This window comes from Symphodus melops (assembly GCF_947650265.1).
Source record: "Symphodus melops genome assembly, chromosome: 4".
Taxonomy (NCBI): domain Eukaryota; kingdom Metazoa; phylum Chordata; class Actinopteri; order Labriformes; family Labridae; genus Symphodus; species Symphodus melops.
Genome location: NC_136694.1, coordinates 1,586,517 through 1,611,009, shown reverse-complemented (window position 1 = coordinate 1,611,009; position 24,493 = coordinate 1,586,517). Strand labels below are relative to the sequence as shown.

At 47.3% G+C, this 24,493-nt stretch overlaps 1 protein-coding gene across 1 annotated transcript in view; it reads left to right on the top strand.

The window, feature by feature from the left end:
• The window catches only part of LOC306822698 (dedicator of cytokinesis protein 3-like), a 101,903-nt gene that overhangs the window by 40,063 nt on the left and 37,347 nt on the right, over nucleotides 1–24,493 (top strand). Inside the window, exons 5-9 of the mRNA XM_079341865.1 lie at nucleotides 1,780–1,876; nucleotides 17,275–17,423; nucleotides 18,204–18,288; nucleotides 21,350–21,391; nucleotides 21,469–21,625. Of these exons, the coding sequence (XP_079197991.1) occupies nucleotides 1,780–1,876; nucleotides 17,275–17,423; nucleotides 18,204–18,288; nucleotides 21,350–21,391; nucleotides 21,469–21,625 (530 nt within the window). The remainder of the gene's footprint in view (nucleotides 1–1,779; nucleotides 1,877–17,274; nucleotides 17,424–18,203; nucleotides 18,289–21,349; nucleotides 21,392–21,468; nucleotides 21,626–24,493) is intronic.

Here is a 24,493-nt window from a genome sequence, read left to right as displayed (position 1 = left end):
AAGGTCTCATAACAATGAGCTCGTGTTACTACGACAAACAGGGAGGGATTTCATTGTTATCTTTGTTGATGAATACAAAAGGACACGTTACACAGTCGACCTCCCCGCTCCACACTGACACAAACATGTCACTTCATTTCACCGTATCCATAATGTGCACAGATTCTAATAGGAACGTCTTGTTTGTTTATATTATTCGCCAGAAACATCGTTGTGCTCATAAAAGTCCTCACACCGTCTGACGAGAGCTTCACCTTACACACAAACATTCAAGTGTTTGTTACTTATTGAAATATTTGTGGGTTTGCAGCAAGCAGCATCCTCCAGTCTTGAGAAATGAAGCCGATGCTGAAGTGCAGTTTGTCGAGTGTCCACTAGAGGCAGACTGCAGGAACACAGGAAGTCACATTAACATGCAACATAAATAAACATGTTTACTGCCTGAGTCAAAAAAACAAACCGGTCTGAGTTATTTTCAACATGAGCACACGCTGGACCGAGGATGTTTGGATTTTAGGATCAACACATGATTTCATAGTTTGGTGCACAGCTGATTTGATTGACAGGTGGGAGGCTTAAAACCCGCCTCAGCTCCAGCTCTCAGCCTGTCGTTAGCTTGACTGTCACCAGACTGTCGTTAGCTTGACTGTCATCAGCCTGTCGTTAGCTTGACTGTCATCAGCCTGTCGTTAGCTTGACTGTCATCAGCCTGTCGTTAGCTTGACTGTCATCAGCCTGTCGTTAGCTTGACTGTCATCAGCCTGTCGTTAGCTTGACTGTCATCAGCCTGTCGTTAGCTTGACTGTCATCAGCCTGTCGTTAGCTTGACTGTCATCAGCCTGTCGTTAGCTGGACTGTCATCAGCCTGTCGTTAGCTTGACTGTCGTTAGCTTGACTCAAAGTTAGGCTGAGACAGCATTTCCAGCACAGAGACCACCATCCATGGGACTCCAGCGCCCCCTGCAGGGACACACAGGGGACTGCAGCGCCCCCTGCAGGGACACACAGGGGACTGCAGGGACACAGAGGGGAGGACACTCAGGCTTCAGACGTTCATATTTACAGTCTGTGGTTTAGATCGTGCTCAGCTCAGCGGTAAACACAAATATTAGATTGTCTGTCTCTCTCTTCTCTGAAGCGACGTGCTGCTGCCTGCAGAGAGACGAGCCCACCGCCCCCCCCGTTACTTTTGCCTCAACATCACTGTCTTTATTTACTGAGGTCAAGAGTGCACGCTGTGGTCACGTTACACTGAGAGCGCCCCCTGCTGGATCACACTGCGCTCCTGGACTTACTGTGGGAACAGGTTCGAATAAATGTTCAACTTTCAAATTAAACATGAGAGCCGTGGAAGGGATTCTCAGTTCCCGGGTGTCTTTTTGAGAGTGAACATTTGTTGAGATGAACGACACATCAAAGGTCCTGACATCTGTGAGGCAGACACTCGAGCGGACTGCGCCCGAGTTTGTTTAACAAGCTCATTGTGGGGTCGTTGAAGACGGGCCGTTCTTCTTCTGTGGTGCAGGGGACTGTCACTCTGACATGCCTGAACACAATTCACTGTAATTCACTGTTGTTGAAGTCTAACTGTACGTAAAGCCGCACAATGCAGCGAGGTCTTTGGTGTCAGACGGGGTCAACGCTTTAATGAGTGTCTCGTGTGTTTGTGAGCTCGACACGCTGCTCTCTGCGTCTTCAAGTGTAACGTCACTTGTTAACAGTGATTAAACTCAGTGTCCGTGAGTAAACAGTGTGTGTGTGTGTGTGTTCCCCTCACAGGCCTCATGAGACCGTGGTGCCCCTCGAAGACCCCATCGTCACCGAGGTGACGTCGACGCTGCAGGAGTGGGCCTTGCTGTGGAAGCAGCTCTATGTGGTGAGTACTTTCTTACATCACCATCTCATGCGAACAAGCCAAGCCGAACAGATGGAGTAACTCGAAGGACCCGTGTCCCGTCACAGCGAGTCATGTTCACAGGAGGTCGTTAACCCCGACAGACCTTTGTTTGCATAATCCTGATTAAACTGATCTCCAAGCTAAAGCAGCTCCAGCGTTCATTTTTAATGCAACAAAAGGCTCCAGTCTGATTATTATTATCTAGTTTTATTCGGTCATTAATGACGCCATTCAGCTCCGTTACATTTAGTGTCAAAGGAGTTGATCCCCCAAGCAGCTGCTGATCTGATCTCTGTTTGCAGAATCCACTTAAAACCAACCCGAGCAGAACTAATGCAGCTTTGGACTGGTTGAGTTTTAGGGAGACCATGAAGCATCCTGTGTAAATGTGTGTGTGAGTCCTGACTGTCCACAGTGAGGGAGAAGCTGGAGTCCTGCTGGCTGTGTTGTTGTCAGAGCTGTGTTTACATGGACGGGACGGCAGGCTCCTCCCCTTGTGTATAAAAGCTGTTTGAGTCAAGAAGAAGAACATACTCACTGATTATTAGGATGAACAGACTGAGGGGTCGATGGAGACATGTACTTGAGGATATTCATATATATACATGATGATGGCGGACTTTCATGTACAGTGCGTGTTCAGAGGCTTTAAAGGAGCGATGCGTGGGCGTTGATGTCCTTGAGGATTGGTCACGCCTCATGTACGAAGGCTGTAGTCCTCTGAGCGGGCAGTTGGGATCTGTGGCTCCTTTCCTGCATGTCGTTCCCTTCTCTCTCTCTCTCTCTCTCTCTCTCCCTCTCTCCCTCTCTCTCTCCCTCTCTCTCCCTCTCTCCCTCTCTCTCCGCCTCTCCCTCTCTCTCTCCCTCTCTCCCTCTCTCTCCGTCTCTCCCTCTCTCTCTCTCTCTCTCTCTCTCTCTCTCCGTCTCTCTCTCTCTCTCTCTCTCTCTCTCTCTCTCTCTCTCTCTCGCTTTCTCTCCCTCTCCACTGCCCGCTTCCATCGCTGCAACACCTGTTCACCTGATAACTGCTCTCATATCTGGCAAACCCAGGGGCGTCCAAAACGGCCTTCAAAGCCCTGCCTACCTTCTCTGGTCCAATGAAATCCAGAGCATTCAGGAGCAGAATCTAAAGTTAGAAGGAGGACATACTGGCTGCTGCATTGTTGTCAGAGAAGCTTCAACACAGCAGGTTTCCTTCATGAACACAGAGGAAGAGAGCAGCTCACTGATTGGCTCTTTAAATAACAGTGAAGACAGCGAGATAAAGGGATGAAGAATAAGAGATGGCGATGATGTAAGTCAGTCTGAAGCTGTGGAGCTCGATAAGAAACAATGAGATGATACTATTCAAAAGGTTTTTGCTATTAGAGGAGAATGTTCTCATGCGATAACGAGCAATTAACCGTGCTTCAAAAGCCTGTCATAATCATTTGTATTAAAGTTATTATTTATTACTTTTAGCTGATGTAAAAACCCAGGGAGTCTGACTAACAGGAAACAGTAAAGTCCATCGTCTCCAGAGTCGAAATGAAGATGCAGCGCCTGGAATTAGAAATGAATCTTTTGCGTAGGCTGGAATCAGAGAGACAGGAACTCAGGAGAGATGATGCAAAAGAAAGATGCTGCAGCTCAAGTCACTTTATTACTCACAAAGTAATAAGAGCAGGCACACAGAGAAAGCAGGAGAGCAGGCGAACACGTGAAGAGTCGACAGACGGGTTAGAAAAAGAGAAACCAGCTAGAAACAGTGAGAGAGGCTGAAGGAGGCACGGCAGGAAGACGAGCTGCAGAGGGGAAGCTAATCAGGCAGAGGTGAGACTAATGGCACGGAGGTGGGACTAATGAGGGCGGAGGACAAACAAGGGCAGGAAGTGAAGTGTTTCAAATTATCTCAGGGAAGATTTATAGAGGAGGAAAAGTGGAGGAGAAAAAAATCAGTACAGAATCAAAGATGGCCGACAGTTGCAGAAAAAAGTTTCATTTGAATTCATTTTATTCGTGTTGGGTCCATAAATGTCCTGGTCTTGACTCAGTCTGGATCCCTAAATGTCCTGGTCTTGACTCAGTCTGGAGCCCTAAATGTCCTGGTCTAGACTCAGTCTGGATCCCTAAATGTCCTGGTCTTGACTCAGTCTGGAGCCCTAAATGTCCTGGTCTTGACTCGGTCTGGATCCCTAAATGTCCTGGTCTTGACTCGGTCTGGATCCCTAAATGTCCTGGTCTTGACTCAGTCTGGATCCCTAAATGTCCTGGTCTTGACTCGGTCTGGATCCCTAAATGTCCTGGTCTTGACTCGATCTTGGATCCCTAAATGTCCTGGTCTTGACTTGGTCTTGGATCCCTAAATGTCCTGGTCTTGACTTGGTCTTGGATCCCTAAATGTCCTGGTCTTGACTCAGTCTGGATCCCTAAATGTCCTGGTCTTGACTCAGTCTGGATCCCTAAATGTCCTGGTCTTGACTTGGTCTTGGATCCCTAAATGTCCTGGTCTTGACTCGGTCTTGGAGCACTAAAGGTCCTGGTCTGGACTCGAGCTCATAAACACTGACATGTTCTGATTGGATGCGTGTGAGGTTTTCTCACCCGGTCACAGATGCTGCTGCTGCACGCACACACATGTTTCACACATGAGGATCTGCAGGCCGTGCACATGGATGAACACACGGACTGCAGACACACGTCAATGTGCTCGAGTCCATGAAGACCAATGTTCAGTGGCACCAAATCGTCCAGAGGTGACGAAAGCAGCAGAGCAGAAACACACACACACACACACACACACACACACACACACACCGTGTCGCTCCTCCAGAGTATTGTGTGGAAATGATGCAAGAACTCATAGAAGGTTTACTCCATGTGTTATATGAGTGTAGATATGATGATGTAAACATTAAACATTCTTTTCTTTTCATCATGATAACGTTAAAAACATTCTCCGTCCTCATGACGATAAAAACTGTGTGAAAGAGAAACAGCTACAGCTCTCATTATTCATTGCACACACACATTTATTGCAACAACAGCAAAAAGGACAGCGTAGCAACTTGTTTGAGTACTCCCCCCCCCCCCCCAAGAAAAAAAAATCTAAATAAATCAAAATAAAAAAATCTAATGAAAAGTCGTAAACATGATTAAAGACGGATCTTTGAATCTTTTGTCTTTTCTGCAACATTTCTTCTTTGAGATTTCACCATTTTCTCCGTCTCTGGTGTCTCTCCGAGGCTGATGTTGAAGAAGATCAGATTGAAAGTGTATATCAGAGAGTGTGTGTGTGTGTGTGTGTGTGTGTGTGTGTGTGTGTGTGTGTGTGTGTGTGTGTGGGCGGGATGGATGTGTGAACAGGAAGGAGGAGAGGGAATGGTGACAGGGGAACAATGAATTGAAGGCTGTGAAGACGGGGATGAACGCAGAGGGAGACGTTTCTCTGCAGTGAAATGTGCAAACAAGTTTGTCTGGATGTACAGTGTGTGTGTGTGTGTGTGTGTGTGTGTGTGTGTGTGTGTGTGTGTGTGTGTGTGTGTGTGGAGCCAGGATGACAGACAGAACTGATGGAGGGGGGCTGACAGTCAGTGGGAGGAGGCCGTCTTTGAGCTTCACAAACAGACGTCCTGTGTGTCTCTGCAGACGTCCACATGTTTGACTCTCTGTGATGCAAACGTCGGCTGAGAAGGACTCTGGATGATCAGACTTTAATTCATCCTTTCTGTATCTCAGAGTCCGTCAGTGTTACTCAGTGTTTAGGACAGTGAGCCATCTCGTCCTCGTCTCCCCTGCAGACCTTTACTGTCATTTTCTGTGTCGGTTGATTGGCAGCTTTTTGCACTGATGCTAACAGCTAACCGTGTTAAAACACCACCCCTGGTTGTAGCCTTTGACACACATTTTCTGTGCGTGTGTGTGTGTGTGTGTGTCTGTGTGTGTTACTGTGTCGACGGTTCTTTGTGTTTGAATCGGGGGGGAGGTGTGTGTCGTAGTGTCACTAATGCAGCAGATCAGTGTCTGGGTTTACAGCAACAAGAAACACGCTACATCGCTAACATGGTAAACTACCTTCTCGTCTTTAGTTCAGAGTTGCAAACGCTCTTCTCCTCTTTGACTGTTTTTGAAACGATGACGATGTTGCTTTCAGAAACCTGAGCGTGCTCTTCTTGGTGCTTCTGCTCCAGGTGCTTTTCACGGTCTGCAAACAGTCTGAGCAGGTTGAGGAGTTAAATGCACGAGGCCGCGGTGATGTTTCAAAGCTCAGAGGGTACGCTGGGAGTTTGTTCTCTCCATCTCGACCTCGCTCTCCTGGGTCTGCTCGCCCTCTCTCTCTCTCTTCATGTTCACTGAAACATCACACGCTGGATTTCAAGGCTCTCTGTGTGTGCAGCAACCTGAGGAAATATGAGCCCTGCTGTCAGACAGCTTTATCATCAAGCTCACTGTATATCTTCAGTCTACACACCTCGCCGTGTCTCCGCTCCCCGCACACTCTCTCTAACATCAGCAAAGTGGAGCGCAGCTCGCTCGCTCGCTCGCTGCTGCAGACAGGCCCGTGGGTGGGTGGGCGACTGAAAGAGAGAGAGCGAGAGGATGGAGGAAAGGTGGGGGGGGGGGGGGGGGGGGGGTGAGAGGAGTGATGAAGAAAGATGGAGACTGAGGGAGCAGGTCAGAGGAAGGAGGGAGACCGCAGAAGCTTTAGATAAAGCAGAGAGAGAGAGAGAGAGAGAGAGAGTTTGTACGGCACGTTGTGACTGGATGTCAAGTCGTCTGAAGGCTGCGATTCTCTTATCGTCTGCCTCTTTGGAGCGCTTTGTAGCGGCTCGGCGGAGCGGGAATTAAAGAAAGAGGAAAAGGAGTGAGGCGAGGAGATAAAGGAGTGGATTTATCATCCTGTAACACCTGTAAGTAACTGCAAACATCTCAGCAGTGTGTGTCGTTTAAAAATCAAGTCCACTGTCATTCTGTGTGTGCGTGTGTGTGTGTGTGTGTGTGTGTGTGTGTGTGTGTGTGTGTGTGTGTGCGTGTGTGTAAGTGAGTTTAAAACAGAGTGTGTGTTGTTGTACACACTTGTCGTTCCATACGTCTCTCTGTGTGTTCAGCGTCTGTGGACTCCAGTAAGTGCAGCGTCATATATTCACCACGGTGACTCACACCATCGTTGCCACGGCGACGAGGCCATTGTTGGCGTACAGTATCTGTTGTTGCATCAGTGGAGAGTGTCTGAAAAGCTTCAGGTTTTAGATCTCCTCCTCCATCAAATCTTTGTCATCAGTGAGGAAGAGGCTCTCTGAACAGACTCTTTGTCTTTACTTCACTGACGTTTCCATAAAGAGTGAAGTCACACCGTCCACACTGACTTACTGAAGTCCTCCAAACATCTTTAAAGGTGGCGTTGACCTGACAGATCTGCTGTCAGTGCGACCTGTGAGCGAGCTCGGCTCAGACACGATGAGAACGATCAGAAGTTCCTGAGCTGATTAAAAATCTCCTGCAGTCAGAGAAGCAAACTGTCCTTCTTCTGTTCGCCTCTTGAACTCCACGCAGCACGCCGCCCCGACAGGCCTGCACCCCCCCATCACACATCCTGTTTCTGGCAGTGCAGTGTGTCAGTGGGCGTGTGTGTCCTTGTGTTTGTGGTTCACACTAGGTCAGGGCCGGGCTGCGGACTTTGCACCAGGCACACGACACACATGTTGCTCTCTGTGTGCGGCCTCACTCAGCTTTCCTTCAACAAACTCGTCGACAGCTTGGAGTCCGAAGTGTCAAAGAGCTCACGAGTCTTAATGAAGGGCACGTTTTAGTTTGTTGCATCCTGCACTTTACTAAACATTTATCTCCATCTTTATTTCAGTCTCTGGAGTTCACACAATTAAAAAAAAAGTGACTGTCTACAATGAAGCTGGAGTCCTGCTGGCTGTGTTGTTGTCAGAGCTGTGTTTACATGGACGGGACGGCCGGCTCCTCCCCTTGTGTATAAAAGCTGTTTTAGTCAAGAAGAAGAAGAACATACTCACTGAGCTAACTACCAGCGAACTAAAGAGGGCTAACATTAGCATGCTAACACAGCAATGCAGGACACAGGTGACTGAAGCTACCAGCGAACTAAAGAGCGCTAACATTAGCATGCTAACACAGCAATGCAGGACACAGGTGACTGAAGCAACCAGCTAACTAAAGAGTGCTAACATTAGCTTGCTAACACAAGAATGCAGGACACAGGTGACTGAAGCTACCAGCTAACTAAAGAGTGCTAACATTAGCATGCTAACACAATGATGCAGCTCAACACACGGACCATTTTGTCCGCCTTTGTTCTTAGTTCTTAATTATGATGCGTTTGGAGGCGTGTCTCTGGAGGAGAGCGGAGGCTTCAGTATGGAGGAGGCGTGGCCTAACAGCCGTTTGTTTTGGTTTCATGCTGGAGCTCGAGGGCGACACCTACTGGATCAGAAAGAGTTGCAGATTCTTCCTTTAAAAAACGATCTTTATCTTGAACTAAAAGCTGTCTCTGTGTTGGGCTTAACAAACAGTGCAGGCTAGGAGGTTAGGTTAGAAGATACTCTTCTCGTAAATCTCACCGGGTTCAGATACAGTGTGTTCCAGGAAGTCAGCGTGCAGGGCCATGTTACATTAACAGTAGAAAATATGTGAAATTCAGACTCTCTCTCCTCGTGCTTCCTTCTGATTTGCCTCTGCGCTCTTGTTTTCAGCGTGGCAGCAGCCGCTTTGACAGGTGTGAAAATGAAGCGGGACGTTTGCTAATGGATCAGAGGTGTGGCGGGGATCCCCTCGGATTTAAGAGTTCCCAGGCGTTCTCACATCCCATCAAAGCGAGGCCTCAAACACGCACACTTTCTGAGGATAATCAGTCACACCCACAGATTACCTGATTTAAATTAGCTGCCCAGCTTGTCAGGATGAGTAACCGCAGCCGCAGCACGCTGGAGTTAACGTCCACGTCAGCAACTCGTCTGAGTCACGACAGAAAGCATCTGGCCTTGAAAACAAAAAACAAAAGCAGCTGTATCTGAAGGGACAAACGCACTCTCAGACTGTAAATCTGAAGCTGAGTGCTCGAGACTAATGGAGCCGTTTAGTTACGATTTCAGTATTATCTTAAATTATGGGCTGATTTCAACACTTCAAGTCAGCGTTCAGACTCCCACAGGCAGTTTAGAAACGACTTCAGCATAAAGCTTTTTATTTAATGATGGTTTTATCCTCTTTGTGTGATAACATACTCTTTTATTCTTTTTATGATTTAAGATCACGAACAGTACTGGCCTGTGCACTATGTTAATATCAGCCGGATCTCACTCTGAAATCCTCAAATACTCTTTTATTTTCATACACTTTCACACACGGACCTCTTTATTTTTATTTTTATTTGTGTATAAGAATGATCCCAAATCAGGTTGAACGTTCTGTGGGACAAACTGAAAGTTGGGATCGATCATCAATGATTTAAAATGTGAAAATGTACATTAAAGGAGCAGTTCATAGCTCATACTGGCTGCTGTATGTTTCCTTCATGATCACAGAGGAAGAGAGCAGCTCTCTGATTGGTCCTTTAAAGGAAATGTAAAACATGCAGGCAGTGTCATTCACAGGACTGAGTGAAAATTAAAATCTCTTCATCATCGTGTTAAGATTCAATTTACGATAAATCACAGCAGACTGATTTTATTTAACACGTTGTTTTTTAGCCTCTCACTCACATCTGACCTGCTGGACAGAAGCCCGAGTACTGAAGTCCAGATGAAGCTTCAGCTGCTCTCAGTAGAGTTGGTGAGGATTTAGTGTTGGGAAAAAAACCAACAGCTGCTTTTTGTTTTGATTCTGGCTTCAGGAGAAACAGAACGTCACGGAGTCACAGCTGATATGATGAAATTCATTCAGCACATTGTTATTGCATGATAGAGCAACGTTCACATGCATGGCACATTTTTCTGATCTCGTTCAGAGCCGCTCACTTCTGATTTGAAAGTCAGAGAGGTATAAGTAATGTCACCTCCTGTTTCTCTGGACGTTTCTGTTGTGGATTTTGATTGGTCGTATGACTGTGAAGCATCATTCGAGGTGAATGTTTGAATGTGCTGCTGAAGTCAGAGCGCCTTTATCTCCACGTGGTGAAGAGACAAACGCTTAACTCAAACACTGGTTTGCTGATTCAATGTGGGAGACACAGCAGCTGTTTATATTTAATGACAGTAAAAAGCCACTCCAACATTTAAGCCTCATCAGGAACTCCAGCGGGCGCTTCATCCTGCGGTGAAAGTGAAGCAAACCTGAAAACACGTCTTTTGCTTTTCTCATTTGTCAGGTGTGAAACCGGAGCAGGATGCTGCTAATGGAAAAGAGGTGTCGCAAATGTCCTGTTGGCTATTAGAGCTGTCAGAGCGAATGAAATCCAATTTATTCTAATGCACAGCTTTGACACCCTCTCACCCCCCCGGAGACCCCCCTCTGACCCACAGCTCGGAGAACCACGGCAGTAGTCTGAGACGTGGAGCTGCTTACTAATGGAGGAGCGAGGTTTAGTTTGTGGGCTGTCAGAGAGATGAAGACTCTCTCTCTCTCTGCACGAGAAGCAGCGCAGCAGCGAGGAGGAGAGTAAATGTTTGATTTAGTTAACGGCGGTGAACGCTGCGCAGCCTCGTGCACTTAACGAGGACTCTTTCTGTCCTTTGTCTCGGCCCTTTGTCTCACTAATAAAGTGTGTGAATATGAGCTGCAGTGAAACAGAACGACTTCTACAAGCAGCGTCGTTATCGGAGGTTTGCTCGGCTGGTTTTAATGGTGCTGCTGAATGTGTTTTAAAAGTGTGCTGCTGTGTGTTTCCTCCCTGCTGGATGTGAAGGTGTGATTACTCAGTGCAGCTCGGGGGAAAGAGGCGGAGGAGGCCGATAGGGAGGAAGACTCTGTTCTCCAATATCAACCCAAACGGAGCTTTCACTCTGCGGCTGAGAAAACAAACATTGTTTCAGAGCAGCACGTCTGTGTGTGTGTGCGTCTGTGTGTGTGTGTGTGTGTGCGTTTGTGTGTCTGTGTGTCTGTGTGTCTGTGTGTCTGTGTGTGTGTGCGTTTGTGTGTGTGTGTGTCTGTGTGTCTGTGTGTGTGTGTGTCTGTGCGTCTGTGCGTCTGTGCGTTTGTGTGTCTGTGCCTCTGTGTGTCTGTGCGTCTGTGCGTTTGTGTGTCTGTGTGTGTGTGCGTTTGTGTGTCTGTGCGTTTGTGTGTCTGTGTGTGTGTGCGTCTGTGTGTCTGTGCGTCTGTGTGTCTGTGCGTCTGTGCGTTTGTGTGTCTGTGCGTTTGTGCGTCTGTGTGTCTGTGCCTCTGTGTGTCTGTGCGTCTGTGCGTTTGTGTGTCTGTGCGTCTGTGCGTTTGTGTGTCTGTGCGTTTGTGTGTCTGTGTGTCTGTGTGTCTGTGCCTCTGTGTGTCTGTGTGTCTGTGTGTCTGTGCCTCTGTGTGTCTGTGCGTCTGTGCGTCTGTGCGTTTGTGTGTCTGTGCGTTTGTGTGTCTGTGCGTTTGTGTGTCTGTGTGTCTGTGCGTTTGTGTGTCTGTGCGTTTGTGTGTCTGTGTGTCTGTGCGTCTGTGTGTCTGTGCGTTTGTGCCTCTGTGCGTTTGTGCGTCTGTGCCGTGGATTGGAGGGATTTCGATGCCAGCTACACGACGAGAGGAGCGTCGGACGCCTCCTCCTAAAGCTGGTGAAACTTTACTCAGAGGAGTTAAGAGCCCAGAAGGAGGTCAAAAGGTCAAAGCAAATCCACACACTCTCTTGAGATGTCCAGATGTCCAGAAAGAAAATACAATCTGGGATTTGAGAAACAGGAGAAGTGGAGCTTGGAGTGAAAAATGCAGTCTGCATCCTTTTAATGAACACGTGTCGTGTGCGTCTTCATTCAGAGGACATGCAGCTCTCTTTTCTCAAAGGCACAAAGGCACAAAGGGACATGCATCTATCTGCTCAGTAACTATGCATTCCAGATTCTCTTTCTGCCATTTAAAACAAGGGATTGAGAAGCAAAAATAAATAAATAAAAGGTGAGAAGAGCTAAAAACATCTGCATGATATACAGATGTTTTCTGTATCATTGAGGTCGTGACGGACGTCTTTGTAACAGTTTTTTTCTGCTTCTCAGAATGGACTTAGCTTGCTCTCCTCCTGAGCTTTAGTGGCCAGAAAAACGAGAATGTAGAAACAGTCAGCCAACATGAGCGTCCTCACCATGACGAGTGGGTTTACAGATCGGCTGACGGGATCTGAGGGGTTTAGTAGCACATCTGGACTCTGTGGCTGAGAAGGTTTTCCCTACGGTGCATCCTCTTAAGTGTCCCGATAAGACCCGGACTATGTAATCCACCTGCACGGATGATGTGTTTCATCAGCCCTCGCTCCTGGAGGAGCTTGACCAAGCACCGCTGGGATTACTGAAGAAAATGGATGATGACAAATCAGTGTCATGGAAAATGGGCTTCCCATTCGTGGGTTCATTTCCAGAACAGTCTGCCAGGGGGGATTGTGTCTTGGCTTGTCATCTCTTTGTTAGTCAAGCACAATAACAACAAAAACAAAACACAATCAGTCCAAGGCCACTGGATTGATTGCACAATTTCAGCACATAATAAGAATCTCTCAATTAAGGCGTTTGTCGCCCTGGCCAGCTACCTGCTTGGTTATTCTGCATGTTAATGTCTGATATGAACACTCGAGTATTGTTGTCTCTTCTTTGTGTTTCCGCAGCACTAAACTGGTGCCCTCTTCTTGTTTTGAGCCGGCCTGAAAGCGAGCACATCATTCACGGCCTCCTCCGTCAGCTCCGCTGGCTGACAGTAGGCAGCTCTCAGTTGTAAATGTGTTTGTGCGAGTGGCCCGGGGGACGGCTGCTCGCTCTCTCAGCTGCTGTAAATAACAGCAGTGTGCAGATTGTGTGTCCTGTACCTCGTGTTGTGTCTGCTGGGTTCAGCTCTGTAAAACACTCGAGGCTTTATCGCTGACTCTTGTGCTGCTGCTTTAAATTAAAGGAGTTCCCTCAGGAACAGAGAGCGAACGCTGCCAAGCCAAAGTCTACAAAGTTCAGAGATACTGGAAATGCACCTCTCTGAGCTGAACACAGCCAATGAATCAAACATAATGGACTGACTTAATGATGTCCCACACAATGCAGCAGAGATAAACAGGTGTACAGTGTGATCTGTGCACTTCATGTACTGTCTCAAAGTACCAGAATATTCCTTTATCTTTTTCCTGTGTTGTTCTTTGTCGTGATGTGGACGTTTTCGTTTCTTTGTTTTTTCCAGCTGACATAAATAAAACAGGCTATAAATAAGAATAATTCATTTTATTTTTTGAAAACTTAAACTTTATGCTTTTTTTGTCTTGAGTTTAGTGTTTGGCTCGTTAATTTACAGGGTGGTTGTTTTGTTTTATTGTTTGTTTGGTCAGTTGGTTTGTTGTTGTTTTTTGTTAATATGTTTGGGTGGTTGTTCGATTGGTTGGCTGGTTGGTTGGTTGGTTGTTCTGTTGGCTGGTTGGTTGGCTGGTTGTTCTGTTGGCTGGTTGGTTGGCTGGTTGTTCTGTTGGCTGGTTGGTTGGTTGGCTGGCTGTTCTGTTGGTTGGTTGGTTGGTTGGTTGTTCTGTTGGCTGGTTGGTTGGTTGATTGGTTGGTTGGCTGGCTGTTCTGTTGGCTGGTTGGTTGGTTGGTTGGTTGATTGGTTGGCTGGTTGGGTGGCTGGTTGTTCTGTTGGCTGGTTGGTTGGTTGGTTGGCTGGTTGATTGGTTGGTTGTTCTGTTGGCTGGTTGGTTGGCTGGTTGGTTGGTTGGCTGGCTGTTCTGTTGGCTGGTTGGTTGGTTGGTTGGTTGATTGGTTGGCTGGTTGGGTGGCTGGTTGTTCGGCTGGCTGGTTGGTTGGTTGATTGGTTGGCTGGTTGGGTGGCTGGTTGGTTGGCTGGTTGGGTGGCTGGTTGTTCGGTTGGCTGATTGGTTGGCTGGTTGGGTGGCTGGTTGGGTGGCTGGTTGTTCGTTTGGCTGGTTGGTTGGTTGATTGGTTGGCTGGTTGGGTGGCTGGTTGGTTGGCTGGTTGGGTGGCTGGTTGTTCGGTTGGCTGATTGGTTGGCTGGTTGGGTGGCTGGTTGGGTGGCTGGTTGTTCGGTTGGCTGATTGGTTGGCTGGTTGGGTGGCTGGTTGTTCGGTTGGCTGGTTGGCTGGTTGGCTGGCTGGGTGGTTGGATATTTGATTAATTGGTTAATGCGTTAATGTTTGTATTCTTGTTTGGTTTCATTGTCAACGTGTTTGTTTTGTTGGTTTGTTGTTTTTTAGGTCGCTTCGGATGGTCTCTCAGTTTCATTCACCATTTGGAACTGGGATGTCGGTGTTGATATATGTAGCAGCCATGTTGGATTTTAACTCGGCCTACTCTGAGTTCCTCCAACTTTCTGGCGAGTAAATACGACTTCAGTTTATCTGACACACTCAGGTGTTCTTCTTCTCAATGACTGTGGTGTGACCTCGCAGGTTTTATAAATACCAACTTTACCTTGAAAACATCTTCAATCTATAAAACCTAAAAGTTTGCCCGCCGTGGTTAAACGTTCATAATTTGGGATGAAATCTTTAACTCGAACAATAAAGTGTTTTATAACTTGGACTTTGTTTACTTCCAATAAAAACAGAGTAGTAGTTGTATAATTAATGAAAATATAAAAGTGCACTATTGTCTCTGCTTTATGATGATGTGTAAAAGCTTCCTGCGTCTTTAATGATCCGGAGCAGAATTTAAATGTGAACCCTCTCCGAATGTATCAGAGAGCATTAGTGCGTGTCCACTGGGCTTCTCCTTAAAAAAACAAATGATAAACAGATGCTGAGGGGGGCTTCTGTGCCTGACTCTTCTTGTTGCTAAGCAACTAGTGAAGATCCATTTGAAATCCATTGGCACTCTTTGGCTGAAAAGTTGTAATATTTTTAAACTTCGATTCTAAGTACATACTCATCAGTGTTTTGGGATTCTGCAGCAGACTCCTCGACTGGAAGAGAGGCCGACCTGTGGACTCGACGCTTCACAGAAGGATCCAGATTTAGAACTGAGTCAACAGGAAAAGGTCCGTTAACATGATGAATGTTTACGTGATTACAGACAGGAGACATGCAGGTGGAGTTCTGGGATTCAATATGAGACCTCCAACCAGTTTCAAACAGGACGCAGAAATAAAGAAAAGCTGCAGAGAGATGAGATGAGGACATCTGCATGAACTTCTGTAGGAATCACTCCACAAGATGAGGATTCTTTCAGAGATTTTTAAAGGCCTGGACATGGTCTTGGTATTGGTCTTGGCATTGGTCTTGGACCTGGTCTTGGTATTGGTCTTGGCCTTGGTCTTGGTATTGGTCTTGGCATTGGTCTTGGTCTTGGTATTGGTATTGGTCTTGGTCTTGGTCTTGGTCTTGGCCTTGGCCTTGGCCTTGGCCTTGGCCTTGGTCTTGGTCTTGGCATTGGTCTTGGTATTGGTCTTGGCATTGGTCTTGGTCTCGGTATTGGTCTTGGCATTGGTCTTGGTCTTGGTCTTGGTCTTGGCCTTGGCCTTGGCCTTGGCCTTGGCCTTGGCCTTGGTCTTGGTCTTGGTATTGGTCATGGTCATGGTCTTGGTCTTGATCTTGGTCTTGGACTTGGTCTAGGTCTTGGTCTTGGCCTTGGTCTTGGTCTTGACTCGGTCTCGGAGCGTCTGACTTCTAACTTCTGATTGACACGCATGTAAACAGGTGTGTGTGCTGCACATCCCACTGAGACTATACTACACAGTTACGATCTCAGAGGACTCGGAGTGGGTCCCTGTGAGTGTGTGTGTGTGTGTGTGTGTGTGTGTGTGTGTGTGTGTGTGTGTGTGTGTGTGTGTGTGTGTGTGTGTGTGTGTGTGTGTGTGTGTGTGTGTGTGTGTGTGTGTGTGTGTGTGTGTGATTTTCTGCCTCTCTCGCTCTCCTGCCAAGAACTGAATGGACGTTTAAAGCTGCTGGAGGCCTGTGGGGTAAATTAGAGCGCTAAGAATAGAACAAGTTACAGGAGGAAGTGTGTGTGTGTGTGTGTGTGTGTGTGTGTGTGTGTGTGTGTGTGTGTGTGTGTGTGTGTGTGTGCTGTCCTACCTGAGTTGAATCACGGGACGGTCTGAGAAACCTGTGATCACAGCTGCGTTTTCAGCCTTTCTGGGTAATTAGACAATAATCAGGTTTGGATGGGACTGAAGATGTGATTGAGACGATAATGGAGCTGCGTGCAGGATTTCATTACATCCTCAATAAGTGTGTTTGACTCAGATTAAGTCCCCTGAACTCAAGGCAGCGTCTTTAGCTTCAGTTAATCACTGAAAGGTAAAAGCACATGAAAGCGGTTTTTTCGGGGAGAAGTAATTGAATTTATAAAAGAGATTTTTATTCCACATCGCTTTTAGAATAAAACTGAAAACCATCAAAGCAAACGTTTAAAGGCTCTGAAGACAAGAGGCGACGTGTCAGACACATGAGGAGGTTCATGAGCTCACACAGCTCTGCACATCCACGCCCAAATAAGGAAGTAGATCCACTCGGCTATGACTTCTTGTTTTGGTTGCTCTGCTATGGGAACGGGGATTTTACTGGTGTCAAATCAAAAGTTTATAAATCTGGTATCATGACAAAACCTGTGTCTCTTCCTGTCCTGCTGCTCTCCACTGAGCCACAGCATGAAGTCAGACTCAGAGGTCAAAGGTCAAAGGTTTGATTCCACACCAATATTTAGATTAACGTGAAAAAGTCAAAGGGTTAAATCATTTCCCACTTCGAACCGCTGAAACGTCTGAACACATTCTATAACCTGCAAGGCCTTCACAATAAAAGTTCCAGGTTTAAATGTCGATGACAGACTTTTATTGTGAAACAGTGATATCAGGAAATGGGGTATTTTCAACGCGATCAGCTCAACACATCTTAGAAGCTAAACCGTCCTGAGAAGTGAACCCAGCGACTAAACGACTTCCTGTCCAGCAGAAACCTCTAAGATTAAGATTCCAAACTAAAATAAATAAATAAAAGTTGTTTATAAGTGAGATGAAGAGACTGCCCGTATTTTCTTTAAGTTTCCCAGTACAAAATAATACACTATTTAAATACTTCAAATACTGTGCGCCCTGATTTCATGTCCCCACTAAAGTTCAAATCCAAGCTGCACTCTCGGCTGAGATAAATCCTGCTGTGTGTGAAGCTGTCTGAAGGTGGCCTCAAACCATGGACACGTGTTACTGTGCGAGTGCCAGGATGAAACGCCACGGAGAAGACGCCGCGCTGCCAGAGAACGCTTCCTCAGCGAGAACACAATGTTAATGAAGAAACTAACCCCTCTCTCTCTCTCTCTCTCGCCCCTCAGAAACACAAAGTGGATCTGTTCTACAAGGTCCGCCACGTGATGATGGAGCTCATCGACCTGAGGAGGCAGCTGCTGTCGGGTCACCTGACGCAGGACCAGAGCCGAGACGTCAAGAGGCACATCACCGTCAGACTGGACTGGGGCAACGAGTGAGACCACACACACACACACACACACACACACACACACACACACGCCTACATCATTACAAGGTTCATTAAGTAACAGCTGTGGAGCTTTAAAGTCAGCAGATAATTGCAGGTGATCAATAAACAAAGACAGTTGCTGTTACTGAAGCCTGATTTACACACCGCGTGCAGGAACCAATATAACACAAGCACGCAGTGTGCACGCGCTGTGATTGGTCCAGAGGCAGCCTCTGAGTAAAACATTGTGTCGACTCTGGTGTGAGGTAAACGGCTACAGACGAACATTTCTGTCAAATCTGAATGAGGGGATTTGGTCATCCGTGTCTCCCAGGGGTCGAACAAGTGTGCAACAAATCAAGTGATCATAGTGATCAGTATTCATCCTGTCCATGTGTGTGTTTGTGTGCGTGTGCGTGTGTGTGTGTGTGTGTGTGTGTGTGTGTGTGTACGTGTGCGTGTCTTTCTGTGTGTCCACACGTCTTTCACTGGAGTGGACACACAGGGCACTGAGTTATGCAGGCAGGAGACAAAAAGAGGAAAACATTAAATCTGCTTAACTTCATCTCTCTCTCTCTCCTTCTCTCTCCCTCTCTCCCCCCCCCCCTCTCTCTCTCTCTCTCTCTCCCTCCCTCTCTCCCTTTCCCCCCTCTCTTTCTCTCTCTCTCTCTCTCTCTCTCTCTCTCTCCCTCTCTCTCTCTCTCTCCCTCTCTCTCTCTCTCTCCCTCCGTCTCTCTCTCTCTCTCTCTCTCTCTCCCTCTCTTTCTCTCTCCCCCCCCTCAGACACCTGGGTCTGGACTTGGTGCCGAGGAAAGAGTTTGAGATGGTGGACGAGGACCAGATCAGCGTGTCAGATCTGTATAAAATGGTGAGTTCTGGTTCTGATCCTCCTTCCTTCATGATCGGTCCATTCAGCTGTTCTGTACAGATGTGCTGAGCGTCAGCGGCCTGCGTCAGAGGAGCGAGCGCGGTGTGGGAAGCTGTGATGTGAGGAGTATTCTGGGTTCCTCCTGGTCTCTTAGTAATACTGAATGTTCGGTCTCTTGAAATAGCTGTAACAGTCGAACCCTGTGGTCTCAGTCATCCCCTCCTTTGTTCTGTTGCCTGGAGACTGATCTGGAGACAGGAGGAGAGACGGGCAGATAAAAGTGCTGAAGTAGATGAAACATCAGCCTTCAGTTTAAATCCAGCGCGTCCTTCAGGGACGTAAACACTCAGCACGAAGACAAACAGCCACCACAGATGGATTTTAATTTGAACGCGCTCTCCTCTGAGCGCGCACGTTCCTTCAGTGAAAATGACTCAGCTGAGAAAACAACAACATGCACTAAATGAATCTCTGCCGCGCCCTGTTAACGCAGCGTCGGCACGGTAACAGGCTGGAGAAACTAAAAAATCAAAGTAAGTCATGAGACAGTTAGAGTCTGATTGTTCAAAGGACATTGTGTCCTCCATGACAGGAGAGGTAGATATCAATAATAATGACAGGTGCAGCTTCTTCATGAGGTTCAGAAGAAGAAGGGATGTAAGTGAGCTCTCGCCGTGCTCGATGAGGGGCGGGAGGCAAAGCCTTCGACTTGATTTGATCGCTTTCTAAGCTGAAAAGTTGAACATTTATTTGCTAAAAAAATAAACTCGACACATCTATCGCTCAGCAGCAGAGAAGAGCGCCAGGCGAGCTCGCCGTCCCAGAAGGAAAGGACGGCTGTCTTTCACGTCTCTCTGTGTGATCAAGCTGGTCAGGAAGGCTAATGAGGAGATGAAGGCGATCAAGGGGGGCGTGTCCCCGATGAAGGATTGACGTGGTCGAGTCTGTTTGCTCAGACTGTCCTGATATATCGTGGCGGCGTCGTTCCTCGCTCATTAAAAACCTCCCTGACCTCTTTCTGACACCTCTTAACAGCCAATGAGGGTTGAGAGGAGGTTCCTCCCCCTGTTCTGACTGTGCACGATGATTGACATCGCTTGGAGCCAATGAAATTCTCTATAAAATCAGACTGTTATACAAAGAATTCTTTCTTTTCCTCACTTTTTCTTTTTTAAAGTGCATCACTCAACTTGCCTCCATTTACACGTCCTGCTCTGATGACATAAGCCCCGTTTCCACACAGCAGTCCGGTACGGATCGGTACGGTTTGGTTCGATTAAGTATGATCCCATTTATGTTTCCACAGCCACCCGTGCCCTATTTGTTAGGCGGCGTGTCAGCCGGATGACAACAGCCGCTATGTAAATAGTGTCATATGATAGCAGCTAACCGCTAACAGCTAACCGCTAATAGCTAACTAATAAATTCAACAAAGGAGAAAAACGCTACACAAACAAAACCAACAATGGAAGACATCAAGCAGTTCATCTCCTCTGTCACTGTCATGTGACTCTTTATTACAAGAACTCAGCTTTGTTTCAGAGTTTTGTTTGCCGACGTAACACAGGAAGTGACGATTCTTTCGACCAATCAGCAGGCTGCAGTGTTTAGCTCCATCTTTTCGGGTTGGCTCCACATTCTTGGCGCTCCAACAGAAGGGTCCCAAAAAGTGGGATGGTACAGATTGGTTATTTGGGAATCTTTCCCGGGATTAGTCTATGGAAACGCTGCATAATGCACGCCGTACCGAGCCGTACCGAGCCGGACCGCTCGGTGGAAACAGGGCTATAGAGAGGTACAAGTACACAAGAGACAGCACAACAAAGCACTTCTGTTACTGTTCTTGTTTTCTTATGATTGTGATTATTAATTTGCATTTTGTTTAAAAATAAAAAAATATATATTTCGGATGAGAAAAAAAAAGAAATTCTCTAAACACGGATGTGCTGCTTCTATCATCACTTCGGGGTGATTCCTTCGTGCACATACAGTACGAGTGCTGGGCATACAGTAGGCAGAGTGTGAGCTGTGATTTATTTGGAGAAAACAGAAAACTCTGTGGAGGATTAAACATTAAACAGCGCCGTAGAGCCGCGAGCTCCGTCGACTGTTCGGGTCAGCACCAGTGACAGGAATATCTTTATATCGGCTGCAGACATCCATCACTGTCGACCCTTCGTGCTCTCCGTAACTGCACGGCTACTCTTCTGTAAAATGTTCTCAACCAGCCTCTAAATAAAGAATCCATTCAGACGGAGAAGTCACAGAGGTCCAAGCACATTTCTGTTGGCCGCACGGACTCGAACTCCAGCTGCAGAGCCTTCCTGATTGGTTACCTGCAGGATCCAGAGGCGAGAGGTGCGAGGGAGGAGGAAGCGGGCCGAAGGCTAATTTTCTCTGCTCAGGTTGTAATATGTGCAGATGGCGTGCATCTGACAGTCATTACTTCAATTCATCAAACAGGTTTTCATCGCTCGCTCTTTCTGCTCTCGCACGGCCGCTCAGAGATTTATGATTTGTCGAGAGACAAGACGGAGTAATGAGTCCGCGGGAGTTCGAGCATTTTCATCTGAGGAGGAGAATGGAAGAGAACAGAGAAGCACAGAGCAAGAAGAGAGGCAGTGAGGAGGGGAGAGGGGAGAGGAGGCAAGGGGGTAGGAGATGTGGAAAGAAGAAAAGCCGGATGAGGCGGTGTGAAGGAAACAAGGAAAGGAGAGAGGAAGGGACAAATCAAAGAGCGAATAGAAAAGAAGAGGAGAGGAAATGAGGTCCAAAGACAGGGATAGAAATGAAATAAGGAAAGGAGACAGGATTGGGAAAATGCTGAAGAAGTAGCGAGGAGAGGAGATAAGGGGAGAAGAGAGGGCCTGTTGAGGAAATGAGGTAAGAGTGAATGAAAGAAGCACAAGGAGAGGATACAATGAGGACAGAAAGGTAGGAGAGGAGTCAAGGAGAGAGGACACAAAGTTAGGAGAAGAGGTGAGGAGAGGAAGCCAGGAGTTGAGAGAGGGAGAAAGTGGAGGAGATGATTAAACAGCTGCTGTGTTTGTGTCGTCCTCAGCACCTGTCGAGCAGACACAGCGTGCAGCAGAGCACCACACAGGTGAGCGAGCACACAACACGCCGCAGACACTCCACCGGCGCTCGCACCAATCACACATCACCGTGTCGTGTTTTCAGGGTGACAGCAGCAGGACGCGGCACGGCGAGCCCTGCAGAGTTCCTGTAGCGCACCACCTGCTGGTCAACCTGAAGAGCTTCACCTACAACAGCATCGGAGAGGACACGGACATCTTCTTCTCGCTGTACGACCTGCGGGAGGGAAAGACCATCAGTGGGAGAATCACACGACACGAAGACGCTGATGTCAAGTTTTTGTGTTCTGGATTTGATCTTTTAACTTTTCCACGAGAGCAGGTATTCATCTGTGTCTGTAGCTTTAAATATGTAAATGAGCTGTGTCTGGCCACGCCCCCTCTCTGGAAGGACTCGTGTGTACTCGCTGCTTTCTGGCTCCATGTCCTATTGTTTACGGTGAGAAGGCAGACTCAGAGGGCAGAACAAACACCTAGCTGTGGGAGTGTCACCCACCTGGGGGAGGGGCTACTGCCCTTTGTGATGTCATGAAGGGAACATGTCCACATACTACTTTGTTAGAGGTCCCATATTCTTTGACGCTCAGGGTCCCCACGTATACCAAGTCTGATCTGATTGGTCGGCCGACCTGCTCTCTCGTCATTGGTCAGTCGTTGGGCTTTGTTCTCGGATATGTCCCGCCCCTTTTGCCATATTGGGAATTCTACGGTGAATCCGAGGGGAGCTTGTTCGGCGCTACAACGAGCCAATGGGCTTGTTTCAGTGACATCATGGGTTTGTGATGTCACAAATCCATTTTTAATGCGCGGGGCTCTGGACCGAGCTGTTTAAGCAGCTACTGCTAACACTAGGAGGGAGGAGATGCTGTGAATTTGTGCACATAGATGTGCCTTAATATGAACAAGACACCTGGAAACAAATACAACAAATAAAACCAGGAAAAGAAGAATATGGGAGGTTTAAAGGGTGAGCAGGATCGTTCTGGACTGCTGAAGAGTCCAGCTGTGTCCTGGCTCATGACTTAGCACCATGAATGAATGATTGCTTGGTGCAGTGATGTGAAAAAAGACCTCCAGAACTGTGAAAGTCAATAATAAAAAAAAAACCCCAGACTGACTTCCCCTCCAGCCTCTACATCAGGTGTTGTTTTTGATAGAGAGCCCCCTGGTGGTGGAGTCGTCATACTGCGGGTTTAAGATCTGCTGAAACAGCTCCCTCAAAAACCTTTCACCCACTCTGCTCCACCTTCATCATGTGCTGCTGATTGTGGTGAGTGGCCTCACACTGCTGCTGTGAATAATACATGATACCCCCCCCCCCCCCCCCCCCCCCCCTGCCTCCATCATAATGATTGAGCATCAATTATGCAGTGAAGTGATCACAGTGCTAACAGGAAAGGAATCACTTATGAAAATGATGTGGGCCAGCTGTGATGGCAGGAAGTGAGTGTGAGTGCAGGTGTGTGTGCATGTGTGTGTGTGTGAGTGCAGGTGTGTGTGTGTGTGTGTGAGTGTGAGTGCAGGTGTGTGTGCATGTGTGTGTGTGTGTGAGTGCAGGTGTGTGTGTGTGTGTGTGTGTGTGAGTGCAGGTGTGTGTGTGTGTGTGTGTGTGTGAGTGCAGGTGTGTGTGTGTGTGTGTGTGTGTGAGTGCAGGTGTGTGTGTGTGTGTGTGTGTGTGTGTGAGTGCAGGTGTGTGTGTTAGAGTTCATAATCACACACAGAGTGCAGTTCAGTGTCCGGTCAGCTAACATTACACAAAAATGTCGAGATAAAGCAGAATTGAGTTTGAAGGTCTTACTCATACGTGTGTATGAGTGTGTGTGTGTGTGTGTGTGTGTGTGTGTGTGTGTGTGTGTGTGTGTGTGTGTGTGTGTGTGTGTGTGTGTGTGCAGAGCATCATGGGGATTTGCATAAAAAGATACAGACGTGTTTGTTGAAGTCTTCACCTGTCCTCTCACACACACACACACACACACACACACACACACACACACACACACATGCAGACTGTTGACCTTGGCAGCTTGATGTGTGGTCTGACTCAGCGTTAGAGTCTAATGACCAGACCGGCTCCTCTGAGACCCTCGGAGGGGGAGGGGAGAGAGAGAGAGGAGAGTGAAAGGAGATGTGGATGGTGTAGAGAAGAGAGGACAACCTTAGACGAGAAAGGAGAGGAAACAAGGAGAGAGGAGAGGAGGTGAAGAAGAGGAAGTCAGAGCTGACAGATTCTTTCCAAAAAAAATCCTCCATTCGCCTCAGAGCAGCTCTGCATGCAAGAGTGTGTGTGTGTGTGTGTGTGCGTGTCCGGTAAGCTTCATGATCTTTCTTGCAGGTGATTTCTCTCTGAAGGGCTCAAAGCTGAAAACAAACTCTCACCTTTAGTTCTCGTGTTGAGACCAACAGTTTCAGGAATCAGTTAAAACAGAAAATGTGGATATTTTCATGTGAAGTTTCTCAACGTGTTTGATGTTGAAGTGAGACGACTGATCTCATGATTTCTCATGAGCTCTTTAATCAGCTGTTCCTCGAAGCAGCACTTTGCTGTAAATGCAGTTCTTTCCTCATCTTGTCTTTTTATTCTCCGTCGTTGTATTTTCAGGCAGGGTCACAGGCCACGCCCTCTGCGACCATGCTGATCACTGATGATGTCATAGTTGACTTAGTCTCCCAGTGTGCTGTGTGCATTGGGAGTGAAAGCCATCCTGTTGACTGTGGATGTCAGTGAATCGGTGTTGTTACAGCCGTACGTGAACGTTTGTTCACTGAGCAGAGAGCTCACATATTTCACTGCACACGTTACGTAAAGTCAATGTGGAAGAGATTGGTTCACATGTGTTTCTACTGAGTGTGTGTGTGTGTGTGTGTGTGTGTGTGTGTGTGTGTGTGTGTGTGTGCGTGTGTGTGCACTTTTGTTTACACCGTATGGACTGCACATGACGAAGAGCATCCATGCATCCATCCTTCTGCAGCAGATATGTGTGTGTGTGTGTGTGTGTTTGTGTGTTGTGTTGTCTGTGTGTGTGTGTGTGTGTTTGTTTGTGTGTTGTGTTGTGTGTGTGTTTGTAAACATTTGTATCAAGCAGAACATTTCTTGACTGAATCCACATTGT